At 49.5% G+C, this 19,458-nt stretch overlaps 1 protein-coding gene across 1 annotated transcript in view; it reads right to left on the bottom strand.

Moving 5' to 3' along the window:
• LOC132401650 (pancreatic alpha-amylase-like) overlaps window positions 1-17,410 on the bottom strand; it is a 42,570-nt gene extending 25,160 nt beyond the window's left edge. Inside the window, exons 1-4 of the mRNA XM_059983673.1 lie at window positions 17,080-17,410; window positions 8,365-8,511; window positions 5,630-5,827; window positions 1,871-2,101 (exon numbers count right to left, since the gene is read on the bottom strand). Of these exons, the coding sequence (XP_059839656.1) occupies window positions 1,871-2,101; window positions 5,630-5,827; window positions 8,365-8,511; window positions 17,080-17,247 (744 nt within the window). The 5' untranslated portion in view covers window positions 17,248-17,410. The remainder of the gene's footprint in view (window positions 1-1,870; window positions 2,102-5,629; window positions 5,828-8,364; window positions 8,512-17,079) is intronic.
• Window positions 17,411-19,458: the final 2,048 nt, after the last annotated feature.

Below are 19,458 nucleotides of genomic sequence, written 5' to 3'. Positions count from 1 at the left end.
AGTTTGCAGCCCGATTTGGACCAGCTGGAAAATGAGCTGAAGATGGCAGATGGAATTTCATGTAGACAAGTTTGAGGTATTGAATCTTGGGAGGACAAACCAGGGAAGAAGCTAGTGAATGGTAGGGTGCTGAGGAGAGTGGTAAAGGAAAGGAATCTGGGAGTACAATCCATAGTTCATTGAAAATGGCATCACAGGGAGATAGGGTCGTTATTACCGCAATTTTTGGTTTACCAATGATGGACTTACTGCATTTGTCTTCTTCCGCCTGTCAAATGATTGCATTTCTCACTCTGATGGCTAGAAGATCTATTTTGCTGAATTGGAAGGAAATTAATCCTCCCACTGTATTTCATTGGTTTTCTCAAACTATGTTATGTTTAAATTTAGAAAAAATTAGAAGTGGTATATTTGATACTTCTATTAAATTTGAAAAGATATGGAAACCATTTATTCAATATTTTCATATGATGTAATATGACCCTGTTCCAAGCTTATTTGATTTTCCAGCTTTAATCTTATTTATGTTGAGAGCATCGGAGTTGATGACACTGATGATTATGTATTCTTGTGAGATATTATAAACAGCCCTTTTTTTCTTTTCTTGTTTTTCTTTCTTTTCTTTTTTTCTTTTTTTTTGCTTTTTTCTTCTTTATTAGCTATTAGATTAGTAGTTTAGTTATTTTTGCATAATATTTTTTTCTTTTTTCTGTGTTTTTTTCCTATATTATATATTATGTAATATCCAGATTTACCTTGTTCATACATATACTGTATGGTTCATGTTTTGGGAAAACTCATTTATATTGTAATTATTGCTTATGCATTCTTTCATGTGCAATGGGAATTTGTATGTTTGTAATCCCTTTATTAATATATCAATCGTATTTTGTACTTATTATTAATGATAATAAAAAGATTGAAAAAGAAAGGGAGATAGGGTCGTATGGAGAGGCTTAGGCACATTGGTCTTCATAAATGAATGTAGTGAGTACAGAAGATGGCATGTTATGTTGGAATTGTATAAGATGTTGGTAAGGGCTAACATGAAGTATTGTGTACAAGTCTAGTCACCTACCTGCAGGAAAGATATCAATAAGATTATAAGATTGAAAGAGTACAGAGAAAATTTACAAGGACGTTGCCAGGTTTGAGGACACAAGTTTTTGGGAAAGGTGGAATAGATTAGGACTTTATTCCCTACAATAAAAAGATTTGATACAAAATGATGAGGGGTAAATGCAAACAAGCTTTTTCCACTGACGTGAACGATGGAAGGTGAAATACTTAAAGGGAATGTGAAGGGGAACTTCCTCACTCAGAATGGGAACGAGCTGGCAGTGGAATTCACGGATGTGGATTCGATTTCAACACTTAAGAGAAATTTGGATAGGTACATGGATAGGAGGCCTGTTGCTGGTCGATGGGACAAGGTGGATTGATAGTTTGGCTTGGACCAGATGAACCGGAGACTCTGTTTCTGTGCTGGAGAGTTCTATGACCATGACTCTATAAGTTCATCACCCAAAGGATGGTCAGTGTGTGGAGCGAGCTGTCAGAGGAAGAGTTTGAGGCAGGTGCATTAACATTTAAAAGGCATTTGGACAGGTACATGGATAGGAAAGGGTTAAGGGCAAAACACAGACAAATGGGAAGAGTTTAGATGGATTCTTTGGCTGACATAAATCGGTCGGGCTGAAGGGCCTGTTTCTGACACAGGTGTCTGGACAAGCACTTGAACCACTAAAGAAGAGAAATGTATGGAATGAGTGGTGGGCAGTGGGGATGTGAGGCTGGGTACTGGAGGGTCAGCAGGCACGCAAGTGGGCTGAAGGGCCTGTGCACTGTGATGTACCTCTGCAACACTCACCTCCTGGTAGATGAAGGGTTTGCTGCCTGGGCTGAACCAGCGGGTGTTGAGGGTTTTGAGCCGGCTGAAGATGGCCTCCAAGTCCCCGGGCCACATGTGTTTGCAGGCATCCACCCGGAATCCAGCCACACCCAGTTCCAGCAGGTGGTTCAGGTAGGCTGCGATCTGATCCCGCACATAATCCTTCTGCAGTGCCAGGTCCAGCAGGCTAACCAGGCGACAGTCCCTCACCTGCAGTGGCAAAAGGGCTCAGTTCCTACCCCTGAGAGAGGCACACCCACTGACACTTCAGTACTGAGAACCTCAGAAGAGGTGGAGGTGTTTCAGGTAAAAGGAGGTTGCAGAGACGGGGAGGGGTGTAGGCGTTGGAAGGGGCAGTGAATGTGTCAGAGCCAGAGGGGCTTACAGAGATGGGGAGGGGTCTGTGGGGGATAAAGTAAGATGGAAGGTTAGGAGTGTGAGGGTATTGAGCAGAGTGGGGTGTAGTCGAGGAGTGTGTGAGGTGATATGGAGTGGTGTGGGGTCGTGTGTGTGTGTGCGCTCACCCTTAACTCCTGGTGGAGTCATCGGGACGCTGATGACAAGCTTTTTGCACCGATCGTTTTGGCGATTGCTCATCGTACAGCGTGTCCTGGGTGTCTGAAACCTGGCAGAGCCTGTCCCTCTCCAGGGTTTTTTTATGAGGTCAAGTTGGTAGCTCGACACTCAACCCAGGAATGTTTGGGTAATGAGGTGCATAGAGGTGGGCTCTGCAGAGATATTGAGGGGTGTAGGTGAGTGAGGATATGGGGCTATATAGGGTCGGATGTGTGGGGGTTATGGAAGGGTGTAGGAGTGGTATGTGGGGGTAGAGGTGTTGGTGAGGGCACTGTGTGGATATGGAGAAGTGTAGAGGAGGGGAAATGAAAGTGCAGAGGGTTAGGAGGGATCTGTGCAGGATATGGAGGGCTGTGGGTGAGGGATCTGGGCAGTATATGGAGGGGTGTAGATGAGGGATCTGTGCAGGATATGGAGGGGTGTGGGTGAGGGATCTGTGCAGGATACGGAGGGGTGTGGGTGAGGGATCTGTGCAGGATACGGAGGGGTATGGGGAGGGTGTGTGGGTGATACAGAGGGGTATGGGGAGGGTGTGTGGGCGATACGGAGGTATGTGTTAGGTGTGGTGTGTCTGGTGACATGGCGTGTGTTAAGTGTGATGTGTTTGAGAATATGGAGAAGAGTTTGGGGGATATGGAAAAGTGTCGGGTGGGATGTGTGTGTGGGAGACCTGGAGGGCTCTAGGGGAAGGGTGTGTGGAGATGTGTGTTAGATGCGGTGTGCTCGGGGATTTGGCCGTGTATATGAGTTGGGTGTATGGTGTGCTCGGGGATTTGGCCGTGTATATGAGTTGGGTGTATGGTGTGCTCGGGGATTTGGCCGTGTATATGAGTTGGGTGTATGGTGTGCTCGGGGATTTGGCCGTGTATATGAGTTGGGTGTATGGTGTGCTCGGGGATTTGGCCGTGTATATGAGTTGGGTGTATGGTGTGCTCGGGGATTTGGCCGTGTATATGAGTTGGGTGTATGGTGTGCTCGGGGATTTGGCCGTGTATATGAGTTGGGTGTATGGTGTGCTCGGGGATTTGGCCGTGTATATGAGTTGGGTGTATGGTGTGCTCGGGGATTTGGCCGTGTATATGAGTTGGGTGTATGGTGTGCTCGGGGATTTGGCCGTGTATATGAGTTGGGTGTATGGTGTGCTCGGGGATTTGGCCGTGTATATGAGTTGGGTGTATGGTGTGCTCGGGGATTTGGCCGTGTATATGAGTTGGGTGTATGGTGTGCTCGGGGATTTGGCCGTGTATATGAGTTGGGTGTATGGTGTGCTCGGGGATTTGGCCGTGTATATGAGTTGGGTGTATGGTGTGCTCGGGGATTTGGCCGTGTATATGAGTTGGGTGTATGGTGTGCTCGGGGATTTGGCCGTGTATATGAGTTGGGTGTATGGTGTGCTCGGGGATTTGGCCGTGTATATGAGTTGGGTGTATGGTGTGCTCGGGGATTTGGCCGTGTATATGAGTTGGGTGTATGGTGTGCTCGGGGATTTGGCCGTGTATATGAGTTGGGTGTATGGTGTGTGAGGTACAGTGCCTATAAAAAGAATCCTCCTCCCCCTTGGAAGTTTTCATGATGAAGGATCACAGCCCAAAATATCGGCTGTTTATTCTCTTCCATAGATGCTCCCTGGCCTGCTGAGTTCCTCCAGCATTTTGTGTGCGTTGCTTGGATTTCCAACATCTGCAAATTTTCTTGTTTGTGGAAGTTTTCATGTCTTATCGTTTTACAACATTGAATCACAGTGGATTTAATTTGGCTTTTTTTGACACCGATCAACAGAAAAAGACTTTTGTCAAAGTGGAAACCAATCTCTACAAAGTGATCTAAATTGATTACAAATATAAAACTCAAAATACCTGTAATTGATTGAAAAATATGATATTAAATCATCACTGGTGCAACCAATTGGTTTTAGAAGTCACATAATTATTTAAGTGGAGATCTGTTTTTGGAGACCTGTGTGCAGTCAAGCTGTTTCAATTGATAGTAGTAAAAATACACCTGTATTGGAAAGGTCCAACTGCTGGTGAGTCAGTATCCTGGCAAAAACTGAGTGACCGTGCAAGAAGGGGACTAGTGAGGGAGGCTGCCAAGAGACCTATGACAACTCTGGAGGAGTTAGAAGCTTCAGTGGCTGAGATGGGAGAAACTGCACAAACAACAACTGTTGCCCGGGTGCTTCACCAGTCGCAGCTTTATGGAGAGCAGTAAAGAGAAAGCCACCGTTGCAAAAACCACATGAAATCTCATCTCGAGTTTGCCAGAAGGCGTGCGGGAGACCCTGAAGTCAGCTGGAAGAAGGTGATACGGTCTGATGAAACCAAAATTGAGCTTTCTGGCCATCAGACTGAACGCTGTGCTTGGCACAAGGCAAACACTGCACATCATCAAAAACACACCATCCCTACCATGAAGCACGGTGGTGGCTGCATCACGCTGTGAGGACGCTTCACTGCCACAGGCCCTGGAGGGCTTGTGAGGGTAAACTGAATGCAGTAAAATACAGGGAAATCCTGTGACTTGGGAGAAGATTTCTTTTCCAGCAAGACCGTGACCCCAAGCATAAAGCCAAAGATACACAGGAATGTCTTAAAAACAACAAAGTTAATGTTCTGGAGTGGCCAAGTCAGAGTCCAGACTCAATCCAGCTGAGAATTTGTGGCTGGATTTGAAAAGGGCTGTTTACTCATGATCCCCATGCAATTTGACAGAGCTTGAGCAGGTTTGTAAAGAAGAATGGGGAAGAATTGCAGTGTCCAGATGTGCAAAGCTGGTAGAGACCCGTCCACACAGACTCAAGGCTGTGATTATGGCTAAAAGGTGTGTCTACTAAATACTGACTTGAAGGGGGTGAATACTTATGCAAGCAATTATTTTGTGATTTATATTTGTAACTAATTTAGATCAATTTAGAGATCTGTTTTCAATTTGACATGAAAGAGTCTTTTTTCTGTTGATTTGTGTCAAAAAGACAAATTAAATCCACTGTGATTCAATGTTGTAAAAAGTGAAAACTTCTGGGGGGTTGGGGGGTGAATACTCTTTATAGGCAGTGTACATGGTGATGTATAAGGGTGGGCTGTGTGGGGGCACATCGGTGTGATGGCGGAGGTAACGAGGTGCGAAGATGTGTGAGGAGCACGTACCACTGGGTCCACTCACCTGGCTGACGTCATGGTAGTTCTCGATGTTGCCACTGGCTGTGTGACACTTGGCATCGTTGAAATCCCAGGAGGAGTAGGGCACTGCCGGGAAATCCTCAGCCGCAGCATTGAAGTACGTTCCGCAGGCTGAGTGTTTGCCAGTTCCTCCTGACGCCCCGCACATGTGGTTGATCACCACATCGGCGTAGATCCGCACCTGAGCACAAGCAGATTGATAGCTGAATTAGTGTAGTGCCTCTCCACCACAACAGCTTTTCCACTTTCTGCAAGTCCAATAACTGTCTGTGTCTGTCTGGTGGCTAATGAGTGCACACCATTGCAGGAAAGGTTCACCATGGATCAGAGGGCAGTGTCTAACGACAAACTCAGCAGGCCAGGTAGCATCGAGGAAAAGAACAGAGTCGATGTAGATGCTGTCTGGCCTGTTGAGTTCCTCCAGCATTTTGTGTGTGTTGCTCGGATTTCCAGCATCTGCAGATTTTCTCTTGTTTATGCTATAACGAGAGGTTGGATAAACTCAAGTTGTTTTCTCTGGAGTAGGGAAGATTGAGGGGAGATATGATGGAGGTTTATAAGATTAAGAGAGCCATAGACAGATAAACGAGGAGAAACTTGGTTCCATGGTGGAAATGTACAATACCATTTCAGTTTGCACTGTGGCTGCTGTGCCATTCCCCACAGAGTGTACAACATCAGTCTGCAGTAGGAACACCACTGGGAGCTCTGTGTTGGTCTACACTGGGTGCACTGTAATGAGCCACTCCGGGAGCACTGTGTCGGTCTACACTGGTGAACTGTAATGACCCACTCCGGGAGCACTGTGTCGGTCTACACTGGGTGCACTGTAATGACCCACACCGGGAGCTCTGTGTCAGTCTACATTGGGTGCACTGTAATGACCCACACCGGGAGCTCTGTGTCAGTCTACACTGGGTGCACTGTGATGACCCACACCGAGAGCTCTGTGTCAGTCTACACTGGGTGCACTGTAATGACCCACACCGGGGGCTCTGTGTCGCTGTGCACTGGGTGCACTGTAATGACCCACACTGAGAGCTCTGTGTCAGTCTACACTGGGTGCACTGTAATGACCCACGCCGGGAGCACTGTGTCGGTCTACACTGGGTGCACTGTAATGACCCACTCCGGGAGCTCAGTGTCGCTCTACACTGGGTGCACTGGAATGACACACGCTGGGAGCTCTGTGTCGGTCTACACTGGGTGCACTGTAATGACCCACTCCAGGAGCTCTGTGTTGGTCAACAATGGGTGCACTGGAATGACCCACGCTGGGAGCTCTGTGTCGGTCTACACTGGGTGCACTGTAATGACCCACTCCAGGATCTCTGTGTAGGTATACAATGGGTGCACTGTAAAGACCCACGCCAGGAGCACTGTGTCGGTCTACACTGGGTGCACTGTAATGACCCACTCTGGGAACACTGTGTCGGTCTACACTGGGTGCACTGTAATGAGCCACTCCGGGAGCACTGTGTCGGTCTACACTGGGTGCACTGTAATGACCTACGCCGGGAGCACTGTGTCGGTCTACACTGGGTGCACTGTAATGACCCACACCGGGAGCTCTGTTTCGCTCTACACTGGGTGCACTGTAATGACCCACTCTGGGAGCTCAGTGTCGCTCTACACTGGGTGCACTGGAATGACCCACGCTGGGAGCTCTGTGTCGGTCTACACTGGGTGCACTGTAATGACCCACGCCGGGAGCTCTGTTTCGCTCTACACTGGGTGCACTGTAATGACCCACTCCAGGAGCTCAGTGTCACTCTACACTGGGTGCACTGGAATGACCCACGCCGGGAGCACTGTGTCGGTCTACAGTGGGTGCACTGTAATGACCCACGCTGGGAGCACTGTGTCGGTCTACACTGGGTGCACTGTAATGACCCACACCGGGAGCTCTGTGTCGGTCTACACTGGGTGCACTGTAATTACCCATGCCGGGAGCATTGTGTTGGTCTACACTGGGTGCACTGTAATGACCCACTCTGGGAGCACTGTGTCGGTCTACACTGGGTGCACTGTAATGACCCACGCTGGGAACACTGTGTCGGTCTACACTGGGTGCACTGTAATGACCCATGCCGGGAGCACTGTGTCGCTCTACACTGGGTGCACTGTAATGACCCACTCTGGGAGCACTGTGTCGGTCTACACTGGGTGGACTGTAATGACCCATGCCGGGAGCACTGCGTCGCTCTACACTGGGTGCACTGTAATGACCCACGCTGGGAGCACTGTGTCGGTCTACACTGGGTGACCTGTAATGACCCACGTCGGGAGCACTGTGTCGGTCTACACTGGGTGCACTGTAATGACCCACACCAGGAGCACTGTGTCGCTCTACACTGGGTGCACTGTAATGACCCACGCTGGGAGCACTGTGTCGGTCTACAATGGGTGACCTGTAATGACCCACTCCGGGAGCTCTGTGTCGGTCTACACTGGGAGAGCTGTGTCAATCTGCATTAGGAGCTGCAGATGATTGAAACCTGGAAACACTGGAAACAGAGCAGGTCAGGCAGCATCTGTGGAGAGGAATGGTTCACAGCTCAGGTCTGTGACCTTCGTTGGAGCCATTCCAGCATTTTCTGATTCTGCACAGATCTACTTGTGATTGGGATATTTCCCTCTCTTCCCACTGCCCATGAATCCTATCCTGTGGAGCAAGACTTCCAGGGATTTCTTTGGCATAGCCGGCGGTTAACTCACCCCGACATTGTTACACCTGGTGACCATATCCCTTAATTCTTCTTCTGTTCCCGACCTGGAGCAGAGCTTGTAGCTGATTGGCTGGTATCGCTGCCACCAGGGTCTCCAGGGCTGCTCCAACACGATGTTCTCACTGGGCGGGGAAATCTGTCCAAGAAATAACACAGGGTAGTCCAACCATCTCGGTAACCTTTCTATCTCTATAATCCCTCTGACAACCATAACCTTCCTGTATTTGTAAACCCCTCCAGCCCCTACACCCCTCCTGATCTCTGTAACATCCCTCCCTTTGCATTGTTATTGGGGTGACTTGGGTTCCCAATGATCCTTCAGGTCCTTTTTACACACCTGTCTTTGTAAATGTCCTGAATCATGGGAAGTTCACAACTACAGATGTGCTGGGCTGTCCGCACAACTCTCTGCAGAGTCTTGTAATTAAGGGAGGTACAGTTCCCATACCAGGCAGTGATGCAGCCAGTCAGGATGCTCTCAATTGTGCCCCATAGAAATTTCTTAGGATTTGGCGCCCATACCAAACAGAAGGTTTCATGCAAACTTCTGCATGGAGGCCAGTGACCAGTGGAGTGCCTCAGGGATCTCTTCTGGGACCCCTACTCCTTGTGACATGTATAAATGACCTGGATGAGGAAGCGGAGGGATGGGTTAGTAAGTTTGCTGATGACACAAAGGTTGGGAGGTTGGGGGTGTTGTGGATAGTGTGGAAAGCTGTCAGAGGCTACAATGAGATATTGATAGGATGCAAAACTGGGCTGAGAAGTGGCAGATGGAGTTCAACCCAGATAAGTGTGAGGTGGTTCATTTTGGTGGGTCAAATATGATAACAGAATATAGCAATAATGGTAAGACTCTTGGCAGTGTGGAGGATCAGAGAGATATTGGGGTCTGAGTCCATAGGACACTCAAAGCTGCTACGCAGGTTGACTCTGTGGTTAAGAAGGCATATGGTGTATTGGCCTTCCTCAATCATGGGACTGAATTTAAGAGCCAAGAGGTAATTTTGCAGTTATATAGGACCCTGGTCAGACCCCACTTGGAGTACTGTGCTCAGTTCTGTTTGCCTCACTACAGGAAGGATGTGGAAACCATAGAAAGGGTGCAGAGTAGATCTACAAGGATGTTGCCTGGATTGGGGAGCATGCCTTATGAGAATAGATTGAGTGAACTTGGCCCTTTCTCCTTGGAGTGACGGAGAATGAGAGGTGACCTGATAGAGGTGTACAAGATAATGAGAGGCATTGATCATGTGGATAGTCAGAGGCTTTTCCCCAGGGCTGAAATGGCTAGCACGAGAAGGCATAGCTTTAAGGTGCTTGGAAGCAGGTGCAGAGGAGATGTCAGGGGTAAGTTTTTTATTTACACAGAGAGTGGTGAGTGCATGGAATGGGCTGCCAGTGACTGTGGTGGAGGCGGAAAGGATAAGGTCTTTTAAGAGACTCCTGGATGGCTACAAGGAGCTTAGAAAAATAGAGGACTATGGGTAAAGCCTAGGTAGTTCTAAGGAAGGGACATTTTCCGCACAGCTTTGTGGGCCGAAGGGCCTGTATTGTGCTGTAGGTTTTCTATGTTTGTAAAGAGGTGCTGTTGTGCCCTTTTCACAGCTGCTGGGTACAGACCACATGATGTCCTGGGTAATGTGGATGCTGAGGAACTTAAAGCTGTTTACTCTCTCGACCCCAGATCCACTGATGTCAATAGAGGTTAGCTCGTCTCCATTTCTTCTGTAGTCCACAACCATCTCCTTTGTTTTTGTGATATTGAGGGAGAGGTTGTTTTCTTGACACCACTGAGTCAGAGAGATGACTTCTTCCCTGTAGGCCACCTTGCTATTGTTTGAGATAAGGCCAATCAATGTAGTGTTGTCAGCAAATTTAATTAGCAGATTGGAGCCGAGGGTGTCGATACAGTCGTGGGTATACAGGGAGTAATAGAGGGGACTCAGTACACAGCCCTGAGGGGCTCCTGTATTGAGAGTCAGAGGGGTGGAGGTGAGGGAGCCCACTCTTACAACCAGCCGGCAATCTGACAGGAAGTCCAGGATCCAGCTGCACAAGGCAGGGTGAAGGCCGAGGTCTCTGAGCTTCTTGTCAAGCCTGGATGGAACTGTGGTGTTGAATGGTGAACTGTAATTCAAGAACAGCATTCTCACATAAGCATCCTCCTTCTCCAGATGTGTAAGGACGGTGTGTAGAATGCTCTGAATATTTGAAAAAAATCATTTAAAAAGCTGTCCAGTTTTCATGCCATGTAAAGATTTCCTGCTCAGAGCAATGGTTGGACCATGCAGCAGTAAAACCCCGAGAGGGGGCGCTGGCCATACCTTAGATCCTGTTCAGACCAGCCAGCAGGGGCACTTGCAGCCATTCTTAACCTTTCCTTGCTTCAGGCTGAGGTCCCCACTTGATTCAGGAAGACCACGTTCACCCAAGTGAAAAAGGGTAATATGCCTTAAGGACCACTGTCTGGTGGCTCGAACACCAAACATCAGCTGGTCAAAGCACACATCAAGTCCAGCCTCCCAGACTACGTCTTCACCCACTGCCGAAACCGGTCCACGCCAGACGCCATCTCCCTGGCTCTACACTCATCTCCTGAACACCCGGACAGTAAAGTCACCAACATTAGACCATCGTTTATTGACTCAACCCCACATTCAATGTGATAATTCCAAGCAAACTCCCAGATCTGGGACTCTGCAAATGGATCCTTGACTTCTTGACCAACAAACTGTGCTCAGCAAGGATAGGCAGAGACACCTTTACCATGATTATTTTAAACACAGAGTTGTATCCTCAACCCCCCCACTCTACTCCCTGTACACTCACCACTGTGTCCTCAACTCCCCACTCTACTCCCTGTACACTCACCTCTGTGTCCTCAGCCCCCCCACTCTACTCCCTGTACACTCACCACTGTCCTCAGCCCCCCCACTCTACTCCCTGTACACTCACCACTGTGTTCTTAACCCCCCCACTCTATTCCCTGTACACTCACCACTGTGTCCTCAGCCCCCCCACGCTACTCCCTGTACACTCACTGTGTCCTCAGCCCCCCCACGCTACTCCCTGTACACTCACCACTGTGTTCTCAACCCCCCCACTCTACTCCCTGTACACTCACCACTGTGTCCTCAGCCCCCCCACGCTACTCCCTGTACACTCACTGTGTCCTCAGCCCCCCCACGCTACTCCCTGTACACTCACCACTGTGTCCTCACCCCCCCCACTCTACTCCCTGTACACTCACCACTGTGTCCTCAGCCCCCCCACGCTACTCCCTGTACACTCACCACTGTGTCCTCAGCCTCCCCCATTCTATTCCCTGTACACTCACCACTGTGTCCTCAGCCTCCCCACTCTACTCCCTGTACACTCACCACTGTGTCCTCAGCCCCCCCACTCTACTCCCTGTACACTCACCACTGTGTCCTCAGCCCCCCCCCCACTCTACTCCCTGTACACTCACCACTGTGTCAATAGACAATAGGTGCAGGTGTAGGCCATTCAGCCCTTCTAGCCAGCACCGCCATTCACTGTGATCATGGCTGACGATACACAATCAGTACACTGTTCCTGCCCTCTCCCCATATCCTTTGACCCCGCTATCTATTAGAGCTCTATCTAACTCTCTCTTGAATGCATCCAGAGACTTGGCCTCCACTGCCTTCTGGGGCAGAGCATTCCACATATCCACCACTCTCTGGGTGAAAAAGTTCTGCATCTCAGTTCTAAATGGCCCACCCCTTATTCTTAAACTGTGGCCTTTAGTTCTGGACTCACCCATCAGCGGGAACATGCTTCCTGCCTCCAGCGTGTGCAATCCCTTAATAATCTTATATGTTTCAATCAGATCCCCTCTCATCCTTCTAAATTCCAATGTATACAAGCCCAGTCGCTCCAATCTTTCAATATATGACAGTCCCACCATTCCAGGAATTAACTTTGTGAACCTACGCTGCACTCCCTCAATAGCAAGAATGTCTTTCCTCATATTTGGAGACCAAAACTGCACACAATACTCCAGGTGGGGTCTCACCAGGGCCCTGTACAGCTGCAGAAGGACCTCTTTACTCCTATACTCAATTCCTCTTGTTATAAAAGCCAACATGCCATTAGCTTTCTTCACTGCCTGCTGTACCTGCATGCTTGCTTTCATTGACTGATGTACAAGAACACCTAGATCTCGTTGTACTTCCCCTTTTCCTAACTTGACTCCATTTAGATAGTAATCTGCCTTCCTGTTCTTGCCACCAAAGTGGATAACCTCACATTTATCCACATTAAACTGCATCTGCCATACAGTTGCCCACTCACCCAACCTGTCCAAGTCACCCTGCATTTGCATAACATCTTCCTGACATTTCACACTGCCACCCAGCTTTGTGTCATCAGCAAATTTGCTAATGTTACTTTTAATCCCTTCATCTAAATCATTAAAGTATATTGGAAACAGCTGCAGTCCCAGCACCAAACCTTGCGGTGCCCCACTGGCCACAGCCTGCCATTCCGAAAGGGACCCGTTAATCATTACTCTTTGTTTCCTGTCAGCCAGCCAATTTTCAATCCATGTCAGTACTCTGCCCCCATTACCATGTGCCCTAATTTTGCCCACTAATCTCCTATGTGGGACTTTATCAAAAGCTTTCTGGAAGTCCAGGTACACTACATCCACTGGCTCTCCCTTGTCCATTTTCATAGCTACATCCTCAAAAAACTCCAGAAGATTAGTCAAGCATGATTTTCCCTTCATAAATCCATGCTGACTCGGACTGATCCTTCTACTGCTATCCAAATGTGTCGTAATTTCCTCTTTTATAATTGACTCCAGCATCTTTCCCACCACTGACGTCAGGCTAACCGGTCTATAATTCCCTGTTTTCTCTCTCCCTCCTTTCTTGAAAAGTGGGACATTAGCCACCCTCCAACCAGCAGGAACTGTTCCTGAATCTATAGAACATTGGAAAATGATTACCAATGCGTCCACGATTTGATGCGTCCACTGTTGCCTCAGCCCCTCCACTCTACTCCCTGTACACTCAGCACTGTCCTCAGCCCCCGCACTCTACTCCCTGTACACTCACCACTGTGTCCTCAACCCACCCCCCCACTCTACTCCCTGTACACTCAGCACTGTCCTCAGCCCCTGCCCACTCGACTCCCTGTACACTCACCACTGTGTCCTCAACCCACCCCCCCACTCTACTCCCTGTACACTCAGCACTGTGTCCTCAGCCCCCCCACTCTACTCCCTGTACACTCAGCACTGTGTCCTCAGCTCCCCACTCTAATCCCTATACACTCACCACTGTGTCCTCAGTCCCCACTCTACTCCCTGTACACTCACCACTGTGTCCTCAGTCCCCACTCTACTCCCTGTACACTCACCACTGTGTCCTCAGCCCCCCCACTCTACTCCCTGTACACTCACCACTGTGTCCTCAGCCCCCCACTCTAATCCCTGTACACTCACCACTGTGTCCTCACCCCCCCACTCTACTCCCTGTACACTCACCACTGTGTCCTCAGCCCCCACTCTACTCCCTGTACACTCACCACTGTGTCCTCAGTCCCCACTCTACTCCCTGTATACTCACCACTGTGTCCTCAGCCCCCCCACTCTACTCCCTGTACACTCACCACTGTGTCCTCAGTCCCCACTCTACTCCCTGTACACTCACCACTGTGTCCTCAGCCCCCCCCACTCTACTCCCTGTACACTCACCACTGTGTCCTCAGCCCCCCCACTCTACTCCCTGTACACTCACCACTGTGTCCTCAGCCCCACACTCTACTCCCTGTACACTCACCACTGTGTCCACAACCCCCCCACTCTACGCCCTGTACACTCACCACTGTGTCCTCAGCCCCCCACTCTACTCCCTGTACACTCACCACTGTGTCCTCAGTCCCCACTCTACTCCCTGTACACTCACCACTGTGTCCTCAGCCCCCGCCCCACTCTACTCCCTGTACACTCACCACTGTGTCCTCAGCCCCCCCACTCTACTCCCTGTACACTCACCACTGTGTCCTCAGCCCCCCACTCTACTCCCTGTACACTCACCACTGTGTCCTCAGCCCCCCCACTCTACTCCCTGTACACTCACCACTGTCCTCAGCCCCCCCACTCTACTCCCTGTAACCTCACCACTGTGTCCTCAGCCCCCCCACTCTATTCCCTGTACACTCACCACTGTGTCCTCAGCCCCCCACTCTAATCCCTGTATACTCACCACTGTGTCCACAACCCCTCCACTCTACTCCCTGTACACTCACCACTGTGTCCTCAGCCCCCAGACGCTACTCCCTGTACACTCACCACTGTGTCCTCAGCCCCCCCCTCCCCACTCGACTCCCTGTACACTCACCACTGTGTCCTCAGCCCCCCCACTCTACTCCCTGTACACTCACCACGGTGTCCTCAGCCCCCCACTCTAATCCCTGTATACTCACCACTGTGTCCACAACCCCTCCACTCTACTCCCTGTACACTCACCAATGTGTCCTCAGCCCCCCCACTCTACTCCCTGTACATTCACCACTGTGTCCTCAGCCCTCCCACTCTACTCCCTGTACACTCACCACTGTGTCCTCAACCCGCCCACTCTACTCCCTGTACACTCACCACTGTGTCCTCAGTCCCCACTCTACTCCCTGTACACTCACCACTGTGTCCTCAGCCCCCCCACTCTACTCCCTGTACACTCACCACTGTGTCCTCAGCCCCCCCACTCTACTCCCTGTACACTCACCACGGTGTCCTCAGCCCCCCCACTCTACTCCCTGTACACTCACCACTGTGTCCTCAGCCCCCCCACTCTACTCCCTGTACACTCACCACTGTCCTCAGCCCCCCCACTCTACTCCCTGTAACCTCACCACTGTGTCCTCAGCCCCCCACTCTATTCCCTGTACACTCACCACTGTGTCCTCAGCCCCCCACTCTAATCCCTGTATACTCACCACTGTGTCCACAACCCCTCCACTCTACTCCCTGTACACTCACCACTGTGTCCTCAGCCCCCGCCCCACTCTACTCCCTGTACACTCACCACTGTCCTCAGCCCCCCCACTCTACTCCCTGTACACTCACCACTGTGTCCTCAGCCCCCCCCTCCCCACTCGACTCCCTGTACACTCACCACTGTGTCCTCAGCTCCCCCACTCTATTCCCTGTACACTCACCACTGTGTCCTCAGCCCCCCACTCTAATCCCTGTATACTCACCACTGTGTCCACAACCCCTCCACTCTACTCCCTGTACACTCACCACTGTGTCCTCAACCCGCCCACTCTACTCCCTGTACACTCACCACTGTGTCCTCAGCCCCCAGACGCTACTCCCTGTACACTCACCACTGTGTCCTCAGCCCCCAGACGCTACTCCCTGTACACTCACCACTGTGTCCTCAGCCCCCCCCTCCCCACTCGACTCCCTGTACACTCACCACTGTGTCCTCAGCCCCCCCCACTCTACTCCCTGTACACTCACCACGGTGTCCTCAGCCCCCCCCCCCCCACTCTACTCCCTGTACACTCATGGCAGATTCTTGTCTGACTCCATCTACAAGTTTGCAGGTGACAACACTATAGTGGGCTGTATCTCAAATGAGGATGAGTCGGTGTACAGGAAATTAATGGAGAACCCAGTGATATGGTGTGATGTCAATAATATACCCCTCAGATTGAAGCAGGGAGAGTTTAAAAACATTCAGAAATACCCCTGCCTGCTGATCCGTGCAGGATCCGAGGATTCAAATAAGATTCACTGACGGAACTGAAGAGGGCGAGCACCCCTCGAGATCAGTGTGCATAGATTATGCCAGCAAAGGAGCACCCTGTAATGCAGAATGTACTCACTGGGCACAGCACCCTCAAGGGCAAGACTCGACTGTTTCTTGTCACTCTTCAGTACACAAGTGTAAAGAAGAACAAACGCTTGTTACTCTGCACGAGCTCCGAACTTCGGCAGTTTGTGCATTTCCATAGACGCTGCCCGAATTGCTGGTTCTTCCAGCATTTTGTGTGTGTCACTGTGGAATCCTAACATCAGCAGAATCTCGTGTTTACAATAAATATAAAATCAATCCTATAAAGCACAAAATGGACAGCTAAGAGTCATGATAAGACCAGACGACATAGGAACAGAATTAGGCCATTCAGCCCATCAAATCTTCGCCATTTCCTCTCAGCCTCCTTCTCCTACATTCTCCTTTTGAGTAACCTCGAACCCATTCATCTTTGCTTTCCGAGATTTGTTCTCCACAGCTGCCTGTGGCAATGAATTCCACAGATTCACCACTCTCTGGCTAAAGAAATTCCTCCTTAACCTGTTCTGAACGAAATTCCTGTATTCTGAGACAGTATCCTCCTGTCCATTATAGGAAAGATCCTTTCCACATCCGCTCAATCTACAAGACCTATCTATGCTCATACTACCATCTAACCTGCTCTTATGGCTTCATGTGACCTTGATCAGGGACTAAGCAGGTGCTACATTTTGCACCTCCTTTGGCAGGGATGTATCTCCTCCCTGCCACCCAGAATATATATTGGCTGTATATACAAAAGATTAGCTTATGTACTGTGCATAGACTGATCGTATGTACGTAAATGGAGGCTTCAGGACTGTGACTGTGTCAGTGTCGTTTTGAGGTGTGGAATGCATGGGGATTTGTGTCGGGAGAGTTGCACCCACCTGAACCCCTCCAAACCCGTGCGGAGCCAAATACCGTTCGCACTCAGCAGCGATGTCAGCCCAGCGCCACTCGAATAAATGCACGATGGAAGTCCGGTTCGGCTCAGTGTGAGGGTCGTACTGGGCGAAACACCCAGCCAGAAAGATCAGCAGAAACAGAGCCCACATCTTGTACTCGGTTCCTGCCCAGTGACCTGCTTCTCTATTTAAACCCAGCTGATGTTTGCTCAGGCAGTAAATGTGGACGGAATTCAGCAGCTGAGCAAACGTCTACGATAAGGTGCGATGGGCACGGCGCCAGTCAGTGCTGACATTGAGAGAAGGCTACTGGTTAATCAGTAAGGCTGGAGACAACCTCAGCACTCACTCACTTCGTGCTCGAGAGACTCACATCTCCCTCACAATCAGGAGTCTTTTGCCAACCTCCATTACCGACTGGGGCGTCAGCGGTAGCACCTTTGGTGAAGGGGCTGGCCGTGTCTGTTCCCGGGCATCTCACCCACCTGTGGCTCCAAGCAGCTGTCTGCATGTGACAGCGGCCACACGCTGGTACACCGCTTCGACAGCCGGGCTAAACCAGAAGACGGTAGATAGATAACTAGACACAGATACTTTATTGATCGCAAAGGAAATTACAGGGTCACAGTAGCGTTGCAAGTGTACAGATATCAATACAGGTGTGGAGGAATTTTCAAGCATCAAAAGGTTAAAATGGAATAAATGCCTGAAGCCTGTAAAAGGCAGGAGTGGGGTGGATCAGAACGCACCAGTCTGTCTCTGTTTTAGAGGAAATCTGCAGATGCTGGAAAGACAAACAACAACACACAAAATGCTGGTGGAACACAGCAGGCCAGGCAGCATCTATATCTGTTTGGGGTAACTTATTTTTTATTTTTACTTACTTTTCAATACAAGGTGTCCCCCTCTACAAAGGTAGAGCGTTCATATGAAACCTTTCTTAAGCCGAAGTGGCGTAAAGCAAACATTCGCAAAGCGGGGACACCTGTTGTAGGAGAAATATTAAGGAAATGCACTCAGACACGGAGGAGATTGCTTCAACCAGTCTTTACTCGCGATACCACGGGGAACCCTTCCCTAAGAGTGGGGTACCAGAGTACCGAAAAAAGTTGCAAGTACAGTTTTATTTATACAGTTGAGTACATATCAATAAGCAGTACCAACAGGAGGTATCTGTCAACTTGTCACACACTCATGATCACAGCACATTCCATTGGCCTTGAGGTTCAAATCAAAAAACGAGGAGGACGGCACTCACAGTCAGTTCTGATACACGACCTCTTGTGCAGATACACAATACATCCTATTGCACTTTCACCACGATAAGGAAGCCGCTCAAGGCAGGAGTATGCTGATGCCGATGCGTGGTAAAGAAATACAAAAACAGACACACAAAACGCTGGCCAGGCAGCATCTACTGCACAAGACCGAAAGAAGCTACAGAAAGTTGTAAGAAACACTCAACTCTATCTTGGAAGATATAGTACTACTCTGTCTGTGAAAGGTGGCATCCGTCGATCCATGGATCTCCGCCACCGATGTTGTCCAAGGGAAGGGCACCGTCTCAGAGCAATGTGTTGATAAGTGCCTTGCTCAAGGACACAAACACGCTGCCTCAGCTGAGGCTCGAACCAGTGACCTTCAGGTTACTAGTCTGATGCCTTGCCCACTAGGCCACGCACCAACACACTCGATCTGTAGTACTCAAGGTGCAGTGCCTCAGAAAGGCAGTGTCCATTAAGGACCCCATCACCCAGGACATGGTCTCTTCTCATTGTTACTGTCAGGAAGGAGGTACAGGAGCCTTTAGGCACACACTCAGCAATCAAGGACCAGCTTCTTCCCCTTTGACATCTGATTCCTAAATTGACTTTGAACCCATGAACTCGACCTCACTTTAAAAAAATTATTTCTGTTCTTGCACTGTTTATAATTTAACCATTTTATACATATATATTCTTACTGTAATTGATTTATTTATTTTCTATATTACCGTGTTGCATTGCACTGCTGTTGCTCGGCTAACATGTTTCAGTGATATTAAAACCTGATTCTGATTCTGAATCTGTGAAATTCATTACCACAGAGGCTGTGCAGGCCAAATCTTTGCAGAAGTTGATAGGTTCTTGAATAATCAGACTTCAAAGTTTACAGGGAGGCAGCAGGAGAATGGAGATGAGAATGACAATAAATCAGTCATGATGGAACAAAACTCAATGGGATGAATGACCTAATTCTGCTCCTATGTCTTATGGGGGTGGTTGGGGGGGGGGCTGAATTGTGCACAGCAGTCTCGGGGTGGCAGGACTATGCCGCACACAGCACAGAAATAGGCCCTTCTGCCAATTGCGTCTATGCTGA

Source organism: Hypanus sabinus, chromosome 11 (genome assembly GCF_030144855.1).
Source record: "Hypanus sabinus isolate sHypSab1 chromosome 11, sHypSab1.hap1, whole genome shotgun sequence".
Classification (NCBI taxonomy): Eukaryota; Metazoa; Chordata; class Chondrichthyes; order Myliobatiformes; family Dasyatidae; genus Hypanus; species Hypanus sabinus.
The sequence above is the reverse complement of the archived record's forward strand: the minus strand, read 5'-3'. Positions and strand labels throughout refer to the sequence as shown.